The sequence below is a fragment of the Artemia franciscana genome, chromosome 15 (genome assembly GCF_032884065.1).
Source record: "Artemia franciscana chromosome 15, ASM3288406v1, whole genome shotgun sequence".
NCBI lineage: Eukaryota > Metazoa > Arthropoda > Branchiopoda > Anostraca > Artemiidae > Artemia > Artemia franciscana.
The window spans coordinates 1,037,585-1,058,224 of record NC_088877.1 but is presented as its reverse complement, the minus strand read 5'-3'; the positions used below and the strand labels follow the sequence as shown (position 1 = coordinate 1,058,224).

The following is a 20,640-nucleotide window of genomic DNA, read 5'->3' as shown; positions in this document are numbered from 1 at the left end:
TTTTCTTTATTAGTTTATTATTTTTTATTTTCTATTATTATTTTCTTTATTATTATTTATTTCATTTTCCCAACAATCAACCTCCATTAAGCGTTGCTCAAACTATGTCGTCTTTCATACAACTCGCTTACTGACACAGGGTTGCAATTCTAGCGCACCAACCCCTCTGCTAGTATGGCTCAGGTTGCCTTACCTTGTCTAACAATCTTATCTGTAAGGTAGGGAATCTTGAAACTAAAATTATTCGTCGTCCCGTACTATATAGTGGCTACTGGGTAATGATGTTGGGTGCTGGGTAGCGAGAAGCTCGATCTAGTAGACACCTTCACCAATTTAGTACAATATGAAAGACCAAATGTGGGAGTCCAATTCCCATTTGACGAAGATTTATTTTATATTATGGTAAAAGAAAAGAAAACAAAAAGGGAGAAAAGAAATATTAAACGCAACTACAATAAAGAGATGCAGTCGAATATGGTGTACACTCTAGTCCAATTCAAATTTAATGATGATTTAGTTTGCGCAATTGAAAGGTTGAGAAAAGTCAAAATGAAAAGATAAATACTAAAAAGAGACAAAATTGACAGATTCAGTCTGTAGCAGTGGAAAACAAAACTTTGGGAGAATTACAAAATGACGAGAAGAAAAAAGAGCTTAGGGGAAATAAAGAAGTCCATGACCCTTTGGGAATAAAACAAGATGATCATAAAAAAGAGTTGAACGACCTACAACGGGTTGGGGAAAAGTTGAAAGATATTGAATGTCGGGATGGATTGGAAAAGATTGGGAAGAAATCAAAGATTAGTCCCATCAACTATAAGAAAGATTTGGTCTCTTTGGGGGAGGGGGAGGAACCCCTTTGGGGAGCCATAAATGATGGATGGTTCGCTCAACGGACAACTGGTTGGCCAGTTGTGACCATGTTACCAAGATTTTGCCTCGCTGATCTGGAGTCCTTGGGGGATAATCTCTTCCAGTCACTTCAACCAAACCTTTATCCAGTAACTTAATTCACGGTTTTAACTCTTCATGGGAATCAACAGTTATTTCCTGCAGGCCTTATTCATTGAGCGACGCATTCAAATTTCATCTTCAGTTGGCATCGAAGAGTGTTCTTCACTTGACTATCCCAGGGGAGGGGACCCAGAATGAACTGATCAATGATTCCCTCAAACTTTCAGCTGTTTTTCTTGTATCCCTATTGCTTTCAAACGCCTTTGTATTTTCGGCCAAGGAAATTTTCAAATTATGCCAAGCGGTAAGTCATGTTTTAATTGAGATGTGATGTTGTTTCCACCGATGAAGATTAAGAGGCAGGTTCAGCCACTTCTGCATGATGACTGGCATCATCGAATGTGCCAGAACCTGATTCTACGCTTCTGTCAAATATAAATTAGTGAGAGCGAGAAAATTTTTATTTAATCATGCTAAGCACGATTATTTGCTGCTAATCTTGTGGACTTCAATTTTCAAAACCTCATGCGGATGCTCAAATTTACTAGACCATGGTGGTTCTGCAGTAGATACCTGTGGATATCGACAGATCCAGAGCCAAGGGATGGAAGCACTAGCACAGATGCTGGTGAAGAAAGAAGTCAAATGGATTTTGTAAAGTAGAAATTCAGTGTTCATGTTTGTAAGAGTTGACCAGCGTGGCACATGGGTGATCATTTATCTTACGGGGGGAGGTGTTGCGGTTCCATCCTTTTTTCTTTTCTTTTTTTTTGGATAAATGACCTATTTTCCTTTCCGTAATTACATTTGCCTATAATATAATTTTCAATGATGAAAAAGTCTTATGGTTTTGCGATAAGTATACTTTCCAGCTAAATTCTATTTTTGTCTTCCTGGGCTTGGCCATTGATAGTTAATGATATTCAAAATGCCTTTGACTTTGTAGATTTCATTTATAAGATTGGCCAGGGTCAATCCATGGTCCACCCCTACAACGAGTTTTGTGTGCAAAAGTGGTGATTTTATTTTAGTCTGTTTACAGAGTCTGCTTTGGGAGTCTGAATTGAGACTCCATTTAGGGAGTCTGTTTTCACAGTTTATAGATGCGTTTTGTGAAGTGACCTTTGGAAGAAATACAAGTGAGTTATTTTCTACAACCGTGTAGATTATTTTTCCCGGACCAAGGCAGGGTAGGAAACGAGTTCGCGAAAAATACCGCCATTGCTATGTCGAAAGGGGGGTCCGTTTACCCTCCAAAGAGATAGCTAGAGATGTAAGTGGTAACCCAAATGGGGGCACCCTTGGCCGAGAGTTTGGTCCTTTCAATCGTTATATTTGAATTTGAATTGAATTAAACTTTATTAAACCAAAAAAACAACACACAATTTAATATTTGACAAGTAACCGTCCAAGAAGAAACAAAGCTCTGAGGACTAACGACTACAACAATCAGTATCAATAAATGCAATTAAATAACTCAAAAAAAATGTATATATATAACAAGTGAAATAAATATCATAATCAATCTCTCGTCAGAAAATAAATATTTAAATAAATAAAAATAAACAAAGACCCCCTAAACTATGGTTTTATCCTCCCCTCCCTATAAATACTTCTTTAACCTGTTCTTAAATTGCTGTAGATGTTCAGCCGCCTTAAAAATCACTCAATTAACATTCACAATGTGTAAGCAAGTGACTTCACTCTTTTGGGGTTCATATCACCTTGCTGGCGCATAAAAATATGCCCACGACATGACCAAACATTTTTATACCATAATATTCACGGGTATTACCGTCAAGGATTGACTTTTCTTTTTGTCAGGTATTTGCTAACGACAATTCCTGATTTAGCTAGCTTTGACTTAGCTCTAAATACGCCATAAACGATTTCTTTATTCACCAGCTTCACATGGACAGCAGCCATAGTGTTAATAGAATTGCTTGGGGTAGTGGAGTTCATAGCTCTGAATTTGGTAGCCTTTAATACTTGAGACTGAGTCATAGTTGACAGACCCATCTTGCTCACAATGGCATCAAATAAATTACAATAGTGAGGGCGATGAGGCATTCCACCCCAAGAATACCAGACTGACGGAACGTATTTTAAACAGTTAGCTGTAAGAAAGATGTGAGTTAATCCCGCTTTTTAGGGCTATAAAAACGGAAAGTTTCAGATGACTAGAACAATTCTGCGGATGAGAGGCAACAAATTGCCCAAGATCGTCCTTGTGGGGCAACCGTCTGGGGCCAAACAAAAAAAGCCCCCCCCTAATGAGGTGAGAGGATGTCGCAAGTAAATTGCTACAATTGCTAACAGCTCACCACAGCACCAAGCCGCTTGAGGTCAATACAGCTATGCGCGCTCCTCCTCCATCCCAATCTATTTAAAAACCTCCCTCTTTACAACCTCCTAGGAAGTTCTCATTTCCCTTAAATCTTTCCTTCCGACATTCTCTCACCCCAACTGAAGACGACCTGCTTTCCTTTTAGCCCTAGATGGTGGGCCGAAAAGGACCGTCTTTGGCAATCTGTCATCCTTCATCCGCAGAAAGTACCCTACAATCTTAAGCTTTTTACACCACCACTTTTCGTACAGCCTACTGTTTCAAATACGGTCAGTCAGTTGGGCACGCAAGGAATGGTTTAAGGGAAAAGGGAACTTCTTGGAAGGGTATAAGAGGGAGGTTGATGGAGGAGGAGCGTGCGTAGCTGTGTTGGCTTCATGCGACTTGGTGCTGCAATGAGTTGTTAGTAGTAGTTATAGTATATTTTCGGCTACAAAAAGAAGGCCTGTAGGCCTGTGCTCTTATAAAATCCGAAGATTGGTTACGATTTCTCCTATAGCTTCATACATTTTGTACACAGTCTTCTATCTTATATATATTTCAAATCCCTCCCCCTAAAAAATTAATTCTTGTATGTGTGCCTGTGAATCACATCTGTGATAATGATTGTAAAGTTAATTTGGCAAATGGCGTATTATATTCGTAAAGGTATAAAACCAACCACGTCTTTTGTCTTTGTAGATAATCATATTTTTTAACACTTCGTTTAATTTATGTTTACCAGAAATAAACCAAAGTTATTCATATTTATTTGGAAAATCAGGATATGCCCCTTTAATATTTACTATTTACTTCAGGAAACCAGGAGGAAGCTGTAGTTATCTATCGCCTCACTTTGAATCACAGTGTTCCCAGCTCTATAACTATCAAAGACTTTTGTCCTGGGACGAAAAACAGGGTCTTCATATTGACATCTATAAGGTAAACTATGTTAATTACTTCCGCCCAATATCATTACTATCACCATAAGCCTATTGAGGGTAGCTTGATGAGGATAAAAATTTAACGCACAAACTATTCGAGCGTTGGAATCCGTGGTTTTCATGTTTTAAACTTAAACCTCTAAAAGAAGAAGATGAACGATGCCAAAATTTAAGATACGTCCTCTTGGAATAGGAAAATTTCAATTGGGATGTGATGTTATTCAAGAGCTCTTAAGGCTTATGTCCGAAATGTCTAATTTGTTAATTTTTCAGGTTACATTTTTTACCAAGTCTTGCATAAGTCTCTTTGCCTCTTCAAAAACTGAGAATTTGAATTAGAAATTATAAATACAAAAATCTTTTTACCCGAAGTTCAAAAATGAAGAATTTAGCAATGATTTAAAACCAAAATGGGAATTCAAAAGTAAGAATTTCGACTTGAAACTGGAATTTTGAACAAAATTTCAGCATATTTAGTCAGAATTAAGAAATCAAAACACGAATTTTAAATCTAAATTGAAATTCCTAAAAAAAAAATATTACAGCATTTCTCCCACTCAAATTTTCGAATGATGGGATAAATTTTCGAATAAATTATTGAGGAATGAATGATACCTGACTTCAGGAATTGATTTCTACTTCTAAGTATAAAAGCCGTATTTGACTCGATATAAATCAAGACTATAAGTCACCATCGCTATAAAAATCAATAAAAGATAAATATTTTTTTTTTTAAACTATAAAAGACCAATAAAAAATAAAGTGGTTTCAGTTGATAATCTCTTTTTTTACACAATCTCTCCCTCTCTATGTTTCTCTTTTTCTCGCTCTCTGTCTCTTTTCAGCACACCTCAAATTCGGAACTAGATTTTTCTCCCTGAGTAGAAAAATATACACAGGAAGAATCTCTCAGCGTGTTCCAAGATTACGGATAGGGGAACGTCCTACAGGTATACAGGGTGCCTATGGGATAGCAAGCCACGGTCCAAGGGGAGCCTAGTCTCTGGGGGTCCTGAAGCTTAGCTAAAGTACCCTCATCTGGGGGTCATTAAATTATCCACCAGTAAAAAACCTCGTTCCAATAATGGGTCATATTACTGATGTAGCACACCATAAGGGTGCATGGTCGGCAGTAGATATATTTAGCCCCTGCTAGGGACAAATAACAGTGGATTACCGCTGTCCTTAATCCAGCCAAGATACCTCTTCTTTACCTTTAATGATAAATATGAAATGCAATCAAATATAAAAACCAGTCCATGTCCGATGCAACCGAGGAAGACCGTAAGTTAAGAGCTACCACATCCATGGCAACTGACGATTTGACAACTGTGAATTGTTCGAATATTACAACTCTAACTCTGGAGGCTATTGTATCGCCAAAAACAGCCCTATCAGTTAATACCCTCAATACCCGAGCCCTTGCCACATGTGGAAGAATGAACCTACTTATCAGAAAGAGAAGCCAGTACAGCTTGGCGTTATTGGTCATCTGAAATTCGCTTATCAATCACTGGCGGATAAAAATACGGCGATTCTACGGTTCCTTTCTGGACGTAATGATGGAAAAGAATTATCAGGGGTTTGGCTTTATGTTGTCCAGAAAGGCTAGAAGATCTCTGACTGCCATAATCCCCATCTCCAAACGTATTAGTATGATCCGCCTGAAAGGCTCACCAGTAAATCTTATAGTTATCCATATTCACGCTTCGAACTCCAGCAGAAGTGAAGAAGCGCCTGAAATTTATATTTCTAGCTTAAAAGTCTAGTCGATTATCCCCCAAAAAGACATAATCCTTTTAATTCGTGGCTTTAATGCCATTGTTGGCAAGGACCACGCAGGCCACAAAGATTTGATGGGAAAATTTGGTCAAGGAGAACTAAACAAAAGAGGTGAAAAATAAAAACGATGTCTAGTTTCGGAGCGAGACTTAAAATAGCCTCAAAGGTGTCTAGGAAACTCCCCAGATTTCAGGTAGATCTCCTGAGTGACCAAGCAACCCGAACAGCCCGCAATGCCCCACTTTCCACAAAATCTCAGAACTAACTCAGAACTCAGCCTAAGAATAATAGTGAAAGCCTGATGACTTGCAGCACGCAGATTGTCTGAGATACCGGTCTCTCTGCAATAGGTGTCCACAAGACTGACCAGAAGACCTGGATCACAGACGAGATCATCCAACTCTGCGATGAAGAGTATAACCTCACCAACAAGAAAGACAGCGAAAGCAGAGACCAGCACTAGCAACTCAAACGAGTGGTAGAGAGTTATATGCCGTGCACACAACGCCTGGAAATATGAGCAATGCGGAACAATTTTCAAGAAAGGTGACTCACACTTCATGGATAGAAGAGCATAGAGGAAATTGGCTAAAAAGAAGGACTTCAGATCTTGCTCTCTCCTTGACAAACAAGAGAACCAGATACAATTCACAGTTTGAGTCTGCTCTAGATGTAAAGAGCACTTTGGAAACAAACTGGATTCGACCATCCTCCCTGACCCAACAGTAATAGCTAGTTTCCTTGTAATTGCTATTCGACGCATCTTAGACAGGATAGGATTGCAACATCTTAGATGACTAGGGCATAACAAACGTATAGAAAGCACTCGTCTCCTGAAGATAGTAGGTTATTTACACGGTTTTCACCTTAGTGGACACCCCCCTTCTCCTAAAAAAAAAAAGAAAAGACAATTTCTCGTCACTCGATATGCCGTATCTGCTCTGTCTGGCTGAACATAGAAGTTCAGATAGGAGTTACGTCAATAGACTAGTGACAAACATGGCCCTGAAACAACCTTCGAGGATGGATGAGACTTAAGGCAAGTAAGTTAATATAGAAAAATTATGCATCACTTAAAAATAAACAAGAATTAATTGCAAAGACCTCTCTAAAGTGGTCTCAATTGGTAAGTTTTTGTTATGCTCTCTCAATTCCTCTTTATCTCTCTTTTTTGTAGCACATTTTAATTCAGGAATGGATTTTATTCTCGAGCAGAAAAGGCATACCTCTTACCAAAATTAATGGCCAAGAAGTATTTCAAGTGGTCTCAGTTTACAAATCTTGTATTCTGCTCTCTCTCTTTCTTCCTTTCCCTATTTCTCTTTTTCTCCCTCTGCCTCTTTTTTGTTTTTGGCATGCCTAAATTTAAAAATGGATTTGTATTCCTGAGTAGGAAAGGCATATTTTATTTAGAAATAAAACAAAATTACAACCAAGATCTATTTCAAGTGTCTCAGTTGATGCGTCTTTTTATACTCCCTCTCGCCTATATTTCTGTCCTTCTCTCTTTTTCACCCTCTCGTTCTATTTTGTCATTTTGACTATACCTGAATTCAGGAATGGTTTTGCACCTTTGAGTAGAGAAATTATACTTCATTTCCAAATAAAAACCAAGACCTACCTTAAGTGGTCTCAGTAGATGTCTTCATTGAAATGATCATTGCTTAAGGCTAAGTTTTCTATGAATCAAAACTGAGCTGGGTTATGACCGAAGACGGTAAATTTATCAAGCAAAATAAAAGAGTGAGGCTCCTGTGATAACTCCAAGAGAATAGTCTGATTGAAAGCGAAATTCTTTAAGGTTTTCCTGGAAAAACTAAAAAAAAAACACTTTTCAGTATCTAATTTAAAAATCAATTCGAAACATAAATTTAAAGCAGTTCATATATATTCATTTCAAAATGAATTTTGTCATCTGTATTATCGAATTATTTTAACTTGAGGGGGTGGCTGGAGCAAAGGGGACTATTATTCGTAATAAGTTTATTTAGCGACCAGTTTGAGTTTTTTATCCATTCTAACTTTTGTTCGTCTTTAATTTTTTTTTACGCATATGTTTAGAACTCTGTGTAAATGATTGCAAAGTAGTAATCCAATTTCTTGTGGTACTGATAGTAGGTCTTTTTTTTCAGTTGTTGATTCTATGTTGTATAATCATATTTTTTTGGTTTTGTTTTTATATTATACAAATGAAACATTACCTTATGTTAAAAAACTGAAAACGAAAAAAAGTTTTTCTTACCACAGGGAAAAATTGAAAATTTTTAAGACTAAATTAACAGCACGAGACAGTCCTGATATAAAAGCAGCACTTGAATGCATTTTAAGTATCTTGAATATCCCATACTTTCTTTTGAGCCTAAAAAATATAAAAAAAACTTATCATATAGCAAGAACAAAAATTATTTAGTTTGAAGCACAATTGAAGGAAAAAACGTAAATTTTTTTTTTTATTTATATTTTACTGTTTACGGTCTTTGGTAATTCAAATTCCCATACCAATTCTAGGACCCAGTATTAAACTAGATAATTATAAAAACAAATTATAAATATAAAGTATGTTTTTGAACTAGCAATTTAAACACTGTTTTTAATGACACAGTTTAGTCATTTCAGATAAAAAAAAAAAACACAGTTAATAAGGCACAATTACAAAAATCTGTTACGCACTTAATATAGAGCATTTAAACACTAACTGTTCAATATTATTGAGCACAATATTATCGATCACCATATTCAAAATTAGTCATTCATGCTTTGAAGCAAAGCTCACAACGTGTGTACAAAGAGACAGCTTTCGAACAATCTTGTAAAAATTGCACTTTCATTTCACAAGTTTACGTCTATTACGTATTTCCGTAGCCATACAAATTATTCAAAAACCGTATGTCAGAAAGAGAAGCCAATAGCCTCGTCTTTTTTTAAACTTGATTGGTTCCTATGTGAAAGTTTAAGCTAGTACCGAGCAGTTTTTAAAAATTAAGATTGTTTATTAATAAACACTACGCGTCTCTGTGGTGTCTAGGCCTACATGGCCTGGTGTCATTTTTCCGTCATTATGATGTGTCATTTTTAAACAAACTTTTCGCTACTGTTCACATATACTGTGAATGAAATATGATCCTTGTACTTCGGCCTAACAGACGAAGTACCCAAAAGCGTTTGAAAAGGTACAAAAACAAATTGACTCCAAATTATTCACCTGATTGAACTTAACATTTTTAGGTTCCAAGCGGTTGTTCCTGCCACATTAAAGGCTACAGCAAATACCAAGAAAGGATTAACACGTCACGTGGGAAGAAAAGGAAAATTTCAAAATACAGAACAAAAACAGCAAACAGAGATGACATGACTGATAACTATGGAAACTTTAGTAACATGGACAGTGTTGCAGAAGCATCGCCAAAACCATACCCAGAAAACAGAAGTGAAGTAATGGAATACGCCAAATCTAGACAAAGGTAATGCATACCAATAAAAAAAAAATACAGCCAAAAAATAATAATTTGTAATTAGGAGTATGTAAGTCACTTTTGTCCTGTTTTTTTTTTTTTTTTATTTCTGGACATGACGCACTAATAACGTTTTATGTGTATATGTTAAACAGGTTTTTTGGGCTGAAAGGTAAATTTCCACCCACTAATGTGAGGTCTTATTCTCAAGTAAATAAAATTGGACACAGCAGAATAAAAAAATAATCCTTTATGAAATCATTAACGAAGAACCATTCAATGAAAGAACACTTCTATTTTTTTTTTCATTGATTTTTCTCCTTTCTCTTCAGGTTACTTCAAAAGGTTTGTTTTTGCTGTTGCATTTTTGGCGAATTTTGGGAATTCTTCGCCGAAAAATCTGCTTTGTCTTTTAGTTTTATTCGCTGGCTGGAAATCACTCTATTTTGGTTTTGTGGGTTTCTAGGACATAAGTGGTTTCAAAATAATCATCGCAAATATTTGATTCTCTAAAAGAACCCTGGCATTAGACCCACCTGTGGCACCAGAGAAGTCCACAAATCTTCGCCAAACTACCCAGGTGTAGGTGGCTGCATAGATTTCTTCCCATTCTCGTTGAAGTGAAGCATCTAGGCTTCACAGGTCATTGTTATATGTACAAGGTCTCTGTTCCTCCTGACCTCCAAGTGACTGCCATGAGAGGGTGACTTGGTGGCTAAATTGTCCTCCCTGCTAGGAATACGGCCAAAGTACATCAGTCTCCAGGCTACAAACGAATATTCCCTATGAAATGTATTACATTGCTTGCCTCTCCCCAAATTATTTGAACCTCTCGAAAATTTCAGCAAGGCTGCACCTTTATAAGGCCGATCAATGAACATAGTTATAATAATAGAAAACTTAATTTATGCTTTATGAGGGTATTGATGGTAAATAGAAAAACTGCACACTATTACCGCGTAGAAGAACCTAAAAGAAGATCACCTAAAAAGAACCTAAAAAAGAACCGTACCTAAAAGAAGATCATGGTTGAAAATGTGTGGTTTTTTTTTTAATAGCTACGGAGAATTAAAAAAGATACTCACGACAGCTGTTAAAAAACGAACATAAGACATGAAAATAGGGTGAAAGATGGCGATGGCATTTATTTCTTCTTTTTTTATTTGGGCCTCCTCAATAAAGCTTAACCTATGCAAAAATCTAACTAAGAATACGATCCTGGTAATCTTGATACATGATTGAAAAAAACGAAAAAGCAACAAATTGTTCCTCCTTAGATTAAAAAAAAAAAAAAAAAAAAAAAAATTAAGTTTAGCCGACCTTCGATATTTTCGTGAATTGGTGCCCCTATTTACTTTCTTTGCCTGCCTTAAAAATAGAAGGCCACTAGTAAATAAACTATTGTGTATTTCAGGAACAAAGCGTACACCTCATCCTCTGGTCGAATAGGGAACGTTCAAGATTCAGAGAGTGGTCGAATGAACAACGAAAAATCGAAAGTGAACTATGGATACCACCCAATAATTGACTTTTTTCAAAATTACCGCTTCACAGCTGCACGGTAGCTGCTAAGTGTGAATGAAGCATATAATGGGCTCTTGGTATGGGTGCTAGTGACGAAAATAAATTATTCTAATTATTTATTTTTAATTTATAAAGTGTGTTGTTTTTATTGAACATAACCAGTCTATTGTAAATTATATTTAATATTTCATAATAAAATATCAATAATAGAAAAAAGATCTGTTTCCTTTTCTAAAGAATATGATAAAAAGAGGATTAAGGACAATAAAAAGTATAAACGACAAATATCCAAAGCCTACGACAATAGTCAAAGTTTCAGTCGCCAGGTCTGTTTCACAGAGACAGGAAGCAAGCTTAATACCTGATCTTGTGGGAGTTGGAATTAAACATCGGGCCTTGTGTTACGAAGCAGAACATCTGTCCACTGTCCTACCACTGGATAATGACGATAAAGGAGAAAGAATATTAAGAAAGAAATTAGAACAAACATTAATAAAAATGAAGCAATCACAAACACTGAAGGAAATTAGCAACACTGTATATTTGATACCTACTTCAGCAAGCTTTTTGTAGGAATCATATCATAATTTTCCTTCATGGGAGTGAAGCTTATATAACTTTCTAACCGTATAGTTTTCTCAGAATGGTCTTTAATCTTGTCGGTTAGCGCTAAATGGCTCTAATTTTTAGTTAAAATTCTAAGAATTGTATTTGAAGGTCCAAGTTTATTTGAGCACAACCTTAAAATTTTTGAAAGCATGCATTTAACTATAGTATTTCAAACAATTCGTGGTAACGAACTGTAGTAAGGAGCGACCCGGCTCAATAGTAACCAAAACTCTAAAAAATGGAGTTAAAAAAAAAGGGAGTTCTAAAAAAATTAGGAATTCATTGTGACAATATCGCATTTTCAAACTCTAAAAGACGGAATTTTGGTACCAATACCTGCATCAAAAGAATCGCATTTTCAAGCTGATTTTAAATATATAAGTTTCATCAAGTTTAGTCTTACCCATCAAAAGTTATGAGCCTCAGAACATTTGTGTTATTTTAGAAAATAGGGGGGGAAACCCCCTAAAAGTCATAGAATCTTAACGAAAATCGCACCATCAGATTCAGCGTATCAGAGAACCCTACTGTAGAAGTTTCAAGCTCCTATCTACAAAAATCTGGAATTTTATGTTTTTTAACAGAAGGCAGATCACGAATGCGTGTTTATTTGTTTGTTTGTTTTTTTTCCCCAGGGGTGATCGTATCGACCCAGTTGACCTAGAATGTTGCGAGAGGGCTCATTCTAACGGAAATGAAAAGTTCTAGTGCCCTTTTTAAGTGACCAAAAAAATTGGAGGGCACCTAGGCCCCCTCCCACGCTAATTATTTTCCCAAAGTCAACGGATCAAAATTCTGAGATAGCCATTTTATTCAGCGTAGTCGAAAAACCTTATAACTATGTCTTTGGGGACGACTTACTCCCCCACAGTCCCCATGGGAGGGGTTACAAGTTCAAAACTTTGACCAGTGCTTACATATGGTTATTGGTTATGGTTATATGGTTAAAGGTTTTTACTGTTTTAAAATGTAGAGTTAAGAGAAAGAGTCAAACTTTAGCGTAAAGAGCGGGGCGTTGAGAAGGAAAAGCCCCTTTCATATACGGAGTAATTTCTGTTCGTTTTAAGTTTTAATGTCGCTCCTTACTTTCATTTAAAAAACTTGTTTTTTTTTAATTTAATTACTGGATAAGGCTAGGTGGAGTTTTTTTCTTTTGTCTGAGAGACTCACTTAAACTACCCATCTAATTCATGTGTCCCTTCGTTTGAGGGCTATGGCGAATTGTAAAGACAACCACCTGAAGTTAGAACGAATGCTCAACGACAGGCTTATTGCAGGAGCATTTAAAGGGCGAATCTAGGGGAAGATTTTCTGTAGCACATGCATAACTCACTGGTTTTAGAATAAGACTATCTCACTCCACTTAACTGGCCAGTTGAGGAAAGATGAACATCTGTTTATGGATGAGAGATAAAATCAAGGTGACAAACCAGGATGACAGCAACGAGTCTGGAGAGTAAGTGCAGTTAAGTATATTCTGACGAAAGACATGATCTTCACTTGCCAGTGGTGGCTAAAAATGCCTGGCCCTGCTCCAAATTTGACAGAGTAAATGAGGATAATCAGAAAATCAAGGAAGATTTAGAGGGGGCTATACATTTGCATTTTGATTTACTTAGCTGCATTCCCTTTCAAAATAGAAAAACTGTCTAAATATACAAGGTTTTCTTCAAATTTCGAATTTTAACTAATAAAACCAAAGGTACTATTTGTAAGAAATCTAGGATTCGAAAACTTTTTTTTCAGGCTTAAAATTTCATAGAGGAGAACTAAGCTGGATTTTAAAGATGGGCCTATTGGCTGATCTCTAATATAGACTTAAGGGATAATGTAACTGACCTACTATAAATGCGTCATGGGCATAAACCATAGATAATAATCTATCTCTTTCCCTTTTTTTAACGGAGTAAACATTTTCTTCTGAGACTGCAATATATGAAAAATTATTTGAACACCCTAGAAGCTGCTCACTTAAGTTATCCCTGAAAGGTAGTAAGTTTCACTGATAACAAAGTAAAACTGATTTATTCCTGACCATAAAAATTACTTATCATCTGCAACATTTCAAAACGCAGCATTTCTACAGCCGTTTGACAGTATAAACTTAATAGAAGAGCAACCAATTAAAAATGAGGTTAAGATTTTTGTGTTGCTCTCAAAAGGCAGTAGCCTGTCAAAGTAAGGTTTCGAAGAAACAAAACTTTTAAAAGGCTGCTAAAAATGACAGAATCAATTTTGATATCAAAAGCAGTAAATTCCAGATATTTCTACATGCGAAAAGTGTATTTTGAATAAAAAATCTTCTTAGCTTGAGAGCCGAAAGCGACTTTGGAAAATCAGTTTGATCAGTCTATTAACGTTGTCAAATTTAACGGGGTACAATATAAATTTCATTTTCATAAACAATTTAGCGTAGTGCCTTTTTAAATTATCAGTCGTTGTCCAGCTTAAAACCTATAATTAAATGATTGAGGAAATTTGAATACATACCTGAGAAAAGAAAACAACTAATACACGTCTAACAAAACCCAGCAAAATCATAAATTAATTATAAAACCTACGAAAAATCATAGTTGAATTGACCGATTCTATCATTGCTTTTAAAATGTGTTCTCTACTGGCCATGGATTTTTTCTTTTTTCTTTTTTTTTACTAGTCTATTAAACTTAAATGAAATTAAGTTTAAAAGTAGCCATATTTTAGAAAATTCTGTAAGATCTAAATACGTTTTGACCTAAAATTGAAAAGTTTGACCAAAAGTTTAATAAATCACAATTGGAAGTTTCAGACTCCCATTAAACCCCTGTCAAACTCATTACCTGTTTCTCATACTCTTTGATCTAAAATTTGTGGCGATAAGTGTGATAAGGAATATTTCGCTTTAATAGTAATAAATACATGGTTTTCAGAAACGGGGGAGGGGACTGCCTAGAAACACGACTTTTTACTTGATAACGTCTCATTTTTTACTTCATAAAACTACTTCCAAATCATGAAAAAGGAGCTTGACCCCCCTAATTCCCTAGATTTCCTATTATACTTGAAAAATAAAAGGACAAAGGATTCATCAAATAAACAGATAACCTACCAAAGATATGGCAGCCCTCCTTAATAGATACCTAATCTATTGAGAGATGGGATACTAAGGAGGAGCCAATAGAGCTACTGCTATACTTCATCGATCATTAACCAACAAAGCACCATGGAAGAAAGGATGAGTAGCAATTTCAAAGATTTTTATTTCAAAGAGTTTTTTTAATGATGTTTTTCTTCTATATGTTTTATATTTAAATATTAATAACCTTTCTTTTCTTTGAAGAAATAATGATTTAGTTTTTTGTTTTATTTTCTGTACAATTTTAAGTTCGAAGGTGGTTAGAAGATACAGCCACCCACAGAACTTTTGTCTATTATGTGATTGCCTAGTTTTTCTTTGCGAAAACTGATATTTGCGAAAAAGATGCATTGATTTTTTTTTGGTAAAATAAATCATCTATCTGTTTATCCAGCTACAATTAGTCCTTTTAACTAGTATAGTATCAAACAAGGGACATAAAGAGAAAAATATTTGTAAGAACTCAGAGAGTCATGTATTTGGTTTGGTCACTAGAATTGTCTCTTTTGCCCCTAGTTACTGTCCCTTTTGTCCATGGATTTTATCCCTAGTTATAAGGGTTGCAGTTAAGTTGTTGATTTGACCACTTAATTTATATTTGTATTCTATATTCAAAGAAAAAATCAATATATACATATATATATATATATAACTTATATTTCCTACTTAAAATATCGAAGGCTTTGATATTATATTTTAATACACGATTTTAGTCATAAAAAAGGAAATAAAGAGAGACTAATATGGATAAATTATCTTGCATCGAAAACCACAAGTCTATCAGTCCTTTTCTTGTACATGATTCTATAGCCGCATTCCCTGCAACGTATTGTATCTCTCTGGCGCAATTCATTTTCACTATGACAATCCCCACATATATAGATAGTTGGCTTGTTCAAATCAGGTTTATCATCTTTTGTTTCAACAGGCATGATAGTTTAGTACCTAGAAGTACATTTTTAGTAAAATTTTCAAATAAATATACATCTCTTCTAACTACAAAATGAATATTTAATTTGCTGTAGATGTGAAATACTAGATCTACAGGTCAGTCACAAAAGAAGTATTCATCCTTATCTATCAACAATATCCCTTCATAAGCAAACTTGCATTTTTAACTAATTTGTGTCATATCTTCTTCTATATAAACAGCAATTTCTGGTTGGTGACTAGAATTTAAACTCACCCCATGGACTGAAACCATTCTCCCAACACCAGAAGAACTTGTCAAATATTTTATTTCCGAGTTGGATCCTTGGCACAACTGAATTGACGACTTGTCTAGAATTTCGTTATATCATCAATGATAATTGTCAATTGTAATAGAGTCAATTAATCGTGAAATTTTGAGGATATGGAAACTAGCCAAAGTTGATTGACTTACTGATTGGACAAAGATAATTATTTAACAAGATATTGGTTGCCATTATTTAGGTATTGTTACATACATACCCCTGGTAATCAGGGCTGTATCCAGGATTTTTGTTCAGGAAAGGGGTTAGGGTACAAGAAACAGACCAAAAACGTGTTTTTATGCATTTTTATTATGATTTTACAATTCAGAAGAAAATTTTGGAAGGGGGTTCAAAACCCCTAGCCCTCCCCTGAATACAGCCTTGCTGGTAATAAATAGATGGTTAGTTCAAACCATGGTTTTTAGCTTTGACAAGCATGATTGTTTAATACCTAGGAACCAGAACAGTTTGTTCAAATTACACTTTGACAATTTTTTTACTTAGATCTCTTTTGACTCAAAATAAATACTTAATAGCATCCCCTTTTGGAGTGAAGCAATTATTCTTTTTCACATTGTTATTCTGACAACGCGTTTAAATGACTCTAATCTTTTTTCATTTAATTTATACTTGGTATATGTCTGCAAATTTCTTATTAGTACAAACAGTTTGCCTTACTGATTATATTTGGAATCTAAAGTAATAAGTCAGTGATTTAGCACATATTTTATTTCTTTTACTGTATCGTTTCTTCTTGGTGTATTTAATTATCTTTTTTATACTGTGTTTTTTTTTTTATTTACTGCATTCATCACAGCTGCAAAAAGCTGAGCTAGCGTCCTGGCTCACATCTCAATTTATTTTATCTATTATCTCATTTATTTTATCTATTATATTATCTCAATTTATTTCTCTATTTATCTCAAGGGTTACAGCTCCTTGACCACATTGCAACAGGTAGGATTGAATCATAGTTCTCAGACTTTCTAGGCATGGCTTGATCCACTGCACTGTCACAAGGTTATATGCCTTTATATATACATGCGAAATACAGGATTTCCAGAGACCAATGAAGTATCTATCTGTCTGGTATCCCTCTTTAAAGAAACTTAATTTTTGACCAATCTTTTCTGTCGTTGGGGGTTCGGTGGGTTGTTGGACAATAAAAACACATCAAAAAGTTGTTTATATGCATTTCTGTTATGTTTTATGGGTTGGCAAACCATTTTGGGGGAGGGGGTTAAACCTCTAACCCCCCCTGGATACATCATTGGTTTGCCATTTCAATTTTTGTGGTATACATTTGTAGTTACTATCACTTAAAATGTTCAGCAAACATGGTAGCTATAGCAGAGGCGGATTTTCTATAAATTGGCGCGCATAATAGGTTGCTTTGATAAACTTTACGAGCAAAGAAATACTCGCATTTAAAAGGGAACCTCGACAATTATGTATTGCAGGTAGGTAGTGGAAATGGTCGTAAATTTAATCTAAAATCTGGTGAGGGTTTAAGTTCTAATAAATCTGTTGAGATTAAAATGGTATGAAAATATTGATACAAAAAACAGTAAGTTATAAAAACCACACCGCTATAAAAAAATAAAATAAAAAGCTATTCACCTATGATAAAAAATTTCTTAACCCATAATAAAAATATTCACCTATCTATGAAAAAATATGATATTTAATATTTTCTGCATAATTTTTTGCCTTTGCACTTGTGACCACTATAGCGAATAAGTTAAGCTTTTTATTGTAAAAAAAAGAAAAAAGAAAAAAAAGGTCTTGAACCATCTTTTAGGGTCATGCACTCTTTGTAACAATTTGTATAGGTCAAGCCTTTTAGTGTGTTACCTACCTTTGTGGCATCACTTAGTAACTATGATAATATTGAAGAGTGTGAAATGAGGATAAAGACACAACTTGTATATTCGTAAAAGATACATTAAACATTAAATACTAGTTCTTTTAGGGGTGTAACAAGAAAACAGAACGAAGAGATAGAAATGCATAGAAGACATTTTAAACAAGGGTTTTAAGTATAGACAATAAAACATTAACTAATCACTGTTACTTTTTAAAAATAGTGTTTTAATAAACAGATCAACTTTGACAAAATCTCAAAAATTTACTTTTCATAACAACTTGGCGTATCTTTCCGCGATATTTTGCTTAGATTACAGAATTCAGTTTTATAAGAAAAAGTCTATGTCTCTATTTCCACTCCAGCCATATCTATTTATTACACAGTCGATGTCTACCTCAATATTATCATGAACGTTTGTAATTGGCAGTCCTGTCAGTTTAGAGCTCTTCGTTAGCATTTCCTCTTTTATTCATCCTAAAATATTCGAATAAAGACAAAAATCGTAAGAAAAATAGGAACTCTAATAAAGATGCATGTAGGTATGTGCTTAAAACTAAGCATATGATTTGAAATACTCCTTAACAAATAATTATGTGTTTGTTATAATGTATTTGCTATAAATTGGTGATTTAAATTCTCAGGGTTTCAAGCTGTGGAGATTTCTAATTTTAATTTTTTTTTCTAATAAATGATATTTTCAGATATTCAATTCAAACGTTTAAATCTTGATATGTCTGTTGAGCACAAAAATAAAGATTTGAAATTTGACTCAGGTTTAGTATTAATTAAGAGAATTTTCCTGCAAAATTTTGATTTATAAACAACTAATTGTGGAAATATGATTAGATGGCAAGTATCAAAATAGGTATAAAAATCCTCAGTGGTATACATAACAGTTTAGACCGTTTTATGGACAAATATATCCAGCCCCTATACAAAAACATTACTATATTTTGTGACTGTTTGGTATTGAGCAGGTAAGAAATTCTGAAGTAATATTGCACTTGCATTCTGTTTCCGTGGTTAGCTCAAGTTGTGTGAATATCCCCTTTTCATCAATTTTTTCCTGTTTTTTTTCATGTTTGAAAAAAATCAATGCCATTCCACTGATTCAAACTGAGAATTCAGAGACCCATCTAAAAAAAAAAAAAAAAAAAAAAAAAAAAAAAAAAAAAAAAAAAAAAAAAAAAAAAAAAAAAAAAAAAAAAAGATAAAAAGGGGATATTCACACAACTTGAGTTAATCACGGAAACAGAATGCAAGTACAATATTGCTTCAGAATTTGGAGGAGAATAGCGCTTCCAGTGGCTAGTTTTTCTTGAGAAGAAGTCAAAGAGGTGAAAGGACTTGTTGTTAGTCCATATACCTCCCTACAATTTTTGGAACTGGATCTATACCAGCTAGATAATAAAATAAACACATAATTATTTGCCTTCTTTTATAAACAATTTTTGGAAAATATATTCTTCATAAATGATGTCCCCAACCTTTGAAGTAGTATTTTGCCTCATATACTTAGTTTTAAGCATATACTTATATAAACCTTGATTAAAGCTTAGAGAGTACGCCCTTTATTCTCAGGTTTTAGGATGAACAGAGGTGATTTGTCATATAATGTAGAGCTTTAATTTGACGAAAATATGTAGTAAAGTGGCCACCGTTTGCTCACCAAAATCCAAAACTTAAACTAATAATATTTGCAGTTCTGATATATTTAATTTCTATTATACCAATCGCTAAAACACCAATGTTGTAAAAACCACCCTGCTTTGAAAAAAAAAGCAAACCCAAAAATCAAAAACAGAAAACGAAAAAAGTAATGATTTCAGTTTCTTTGCCTCAGTGCCATATCAAGACTTGAAAAAAAAATTTGACAGTAAAAAAATTAAATATTTTGCTTTTCAGCCCTGTTGTGACAGCACAATCCTGAAATACCCTTTCGACACCCTAAAGAAGTTAGCCACTGAGCTATAGTTGACTATGGTAAATAGGCTGAAATAAGAAAGACAGAGCCAAATGCTGGCAAATTTCAAATTTTTTAAAAATTACAATAAATTTAGCAGCTTATGGTAGAAAAAGAAGGACAGTACAGCAATGTAGTGTACATTATTGCATGTTACTAAGCAGCACACACAATAAAATGTTTGTTTTCATTGTTTTGCAGCTTATATTTTAGGATATAATGCTGCAATTCGAAGAAATAATACATAATTCTTATATTGTACTAGGTATGGCAATCATACCATAAAATAACTTATCACAACATGTTTATGCCGAGCTGTTGTTCAAGTGAAAGTGGCAAACCTGTTTCATATATTAGAAAGCCATTGTGCTTGTCATTTAAATTTCATAAAGTCTTTGTACATTGTAAAAATTTCCCCTTACATCATTAACCAACACACAAAAAAACATCTTCCTGACAACAGTGTACACATAAAATATAAAGGAATATAATATCCTTGTGGGACTAGAAATCAAGTCTCCAACAAAGCTATTGATGACTCTGCAGCTGAAAGTCTCCAAAGTCATCACTCAGAAAATTGTTTTTGATGCCAACTATCAAGCAAATCTTTGCATGTTTTCCCAGAGAAGATTAAAAAACTTAATCTATTCTCTGACTCAAATCAATTTTCATTCTTCAGTTACAAACAGAGAGCAACCAGTCTCCATGTTTTATTCAAATATTGTGGATTGGATGTTTGCAATAAAAAGTAAGAGAAAGAATAACAGTTTATCCTGAATGTGTTCATCAAATGACAGTTCATCAGCTTAAAGCCATCAATCTTGAAAGTTTAGATGATTTCAACATGATAAATAAGATTTATTTCCAAG

The 20,640-nt window shown here is 34.4% G+C and overlaps 1 protein-coding gene and 1 long non-coding RNA gene across 2 annotated transcripts in view; one reads left to right on the top strand and one right to left on the bottom strand.

Moving 5' to 3' along the window:
* Window positions 1–11,198, top strand: part of LOC136036684 (uncharacterized) — a 65,861-nt gene extending 54,663 nt beyond the window's left edge. Inside the window, exons 9-11 of the mRNA XM_065718995.1 lie at window positions 4,099–4,222; window positions 9,232–9,467; window positions 10,873–11,198. Of these exons, the coding sequence (XP_065575067.1) occupies window positions 4,099–4,222; window positions 9,232–9,467; window positions 10,873–11,023 (511 nt within the window). The 3' untranslated portion in view covers window positions 11,024–11,198. The remainder of the gene's footprint in view (window positions 1–4,098; window positions 4,223–9,231; window positions 9,468–10,872) is intronic.
* On the bottom strand, window positions 2,447–10,431 carry LOC136036685 (uncharacterized). The gene is made up of 3 exons (XR_010619766.1): window positions 9,995–10,431; window positions 7,628–7,822; window positions 2,447–3,071 (listed from the first exon to the last, which is right to left on the bottom strand). It is a non-coding gene; the product is annotated as an uncharacterized LOC136036685 (long non-coding RNA).
* Window positions 11,199–20,640: the final 9,442 nt, after the last annotated feature.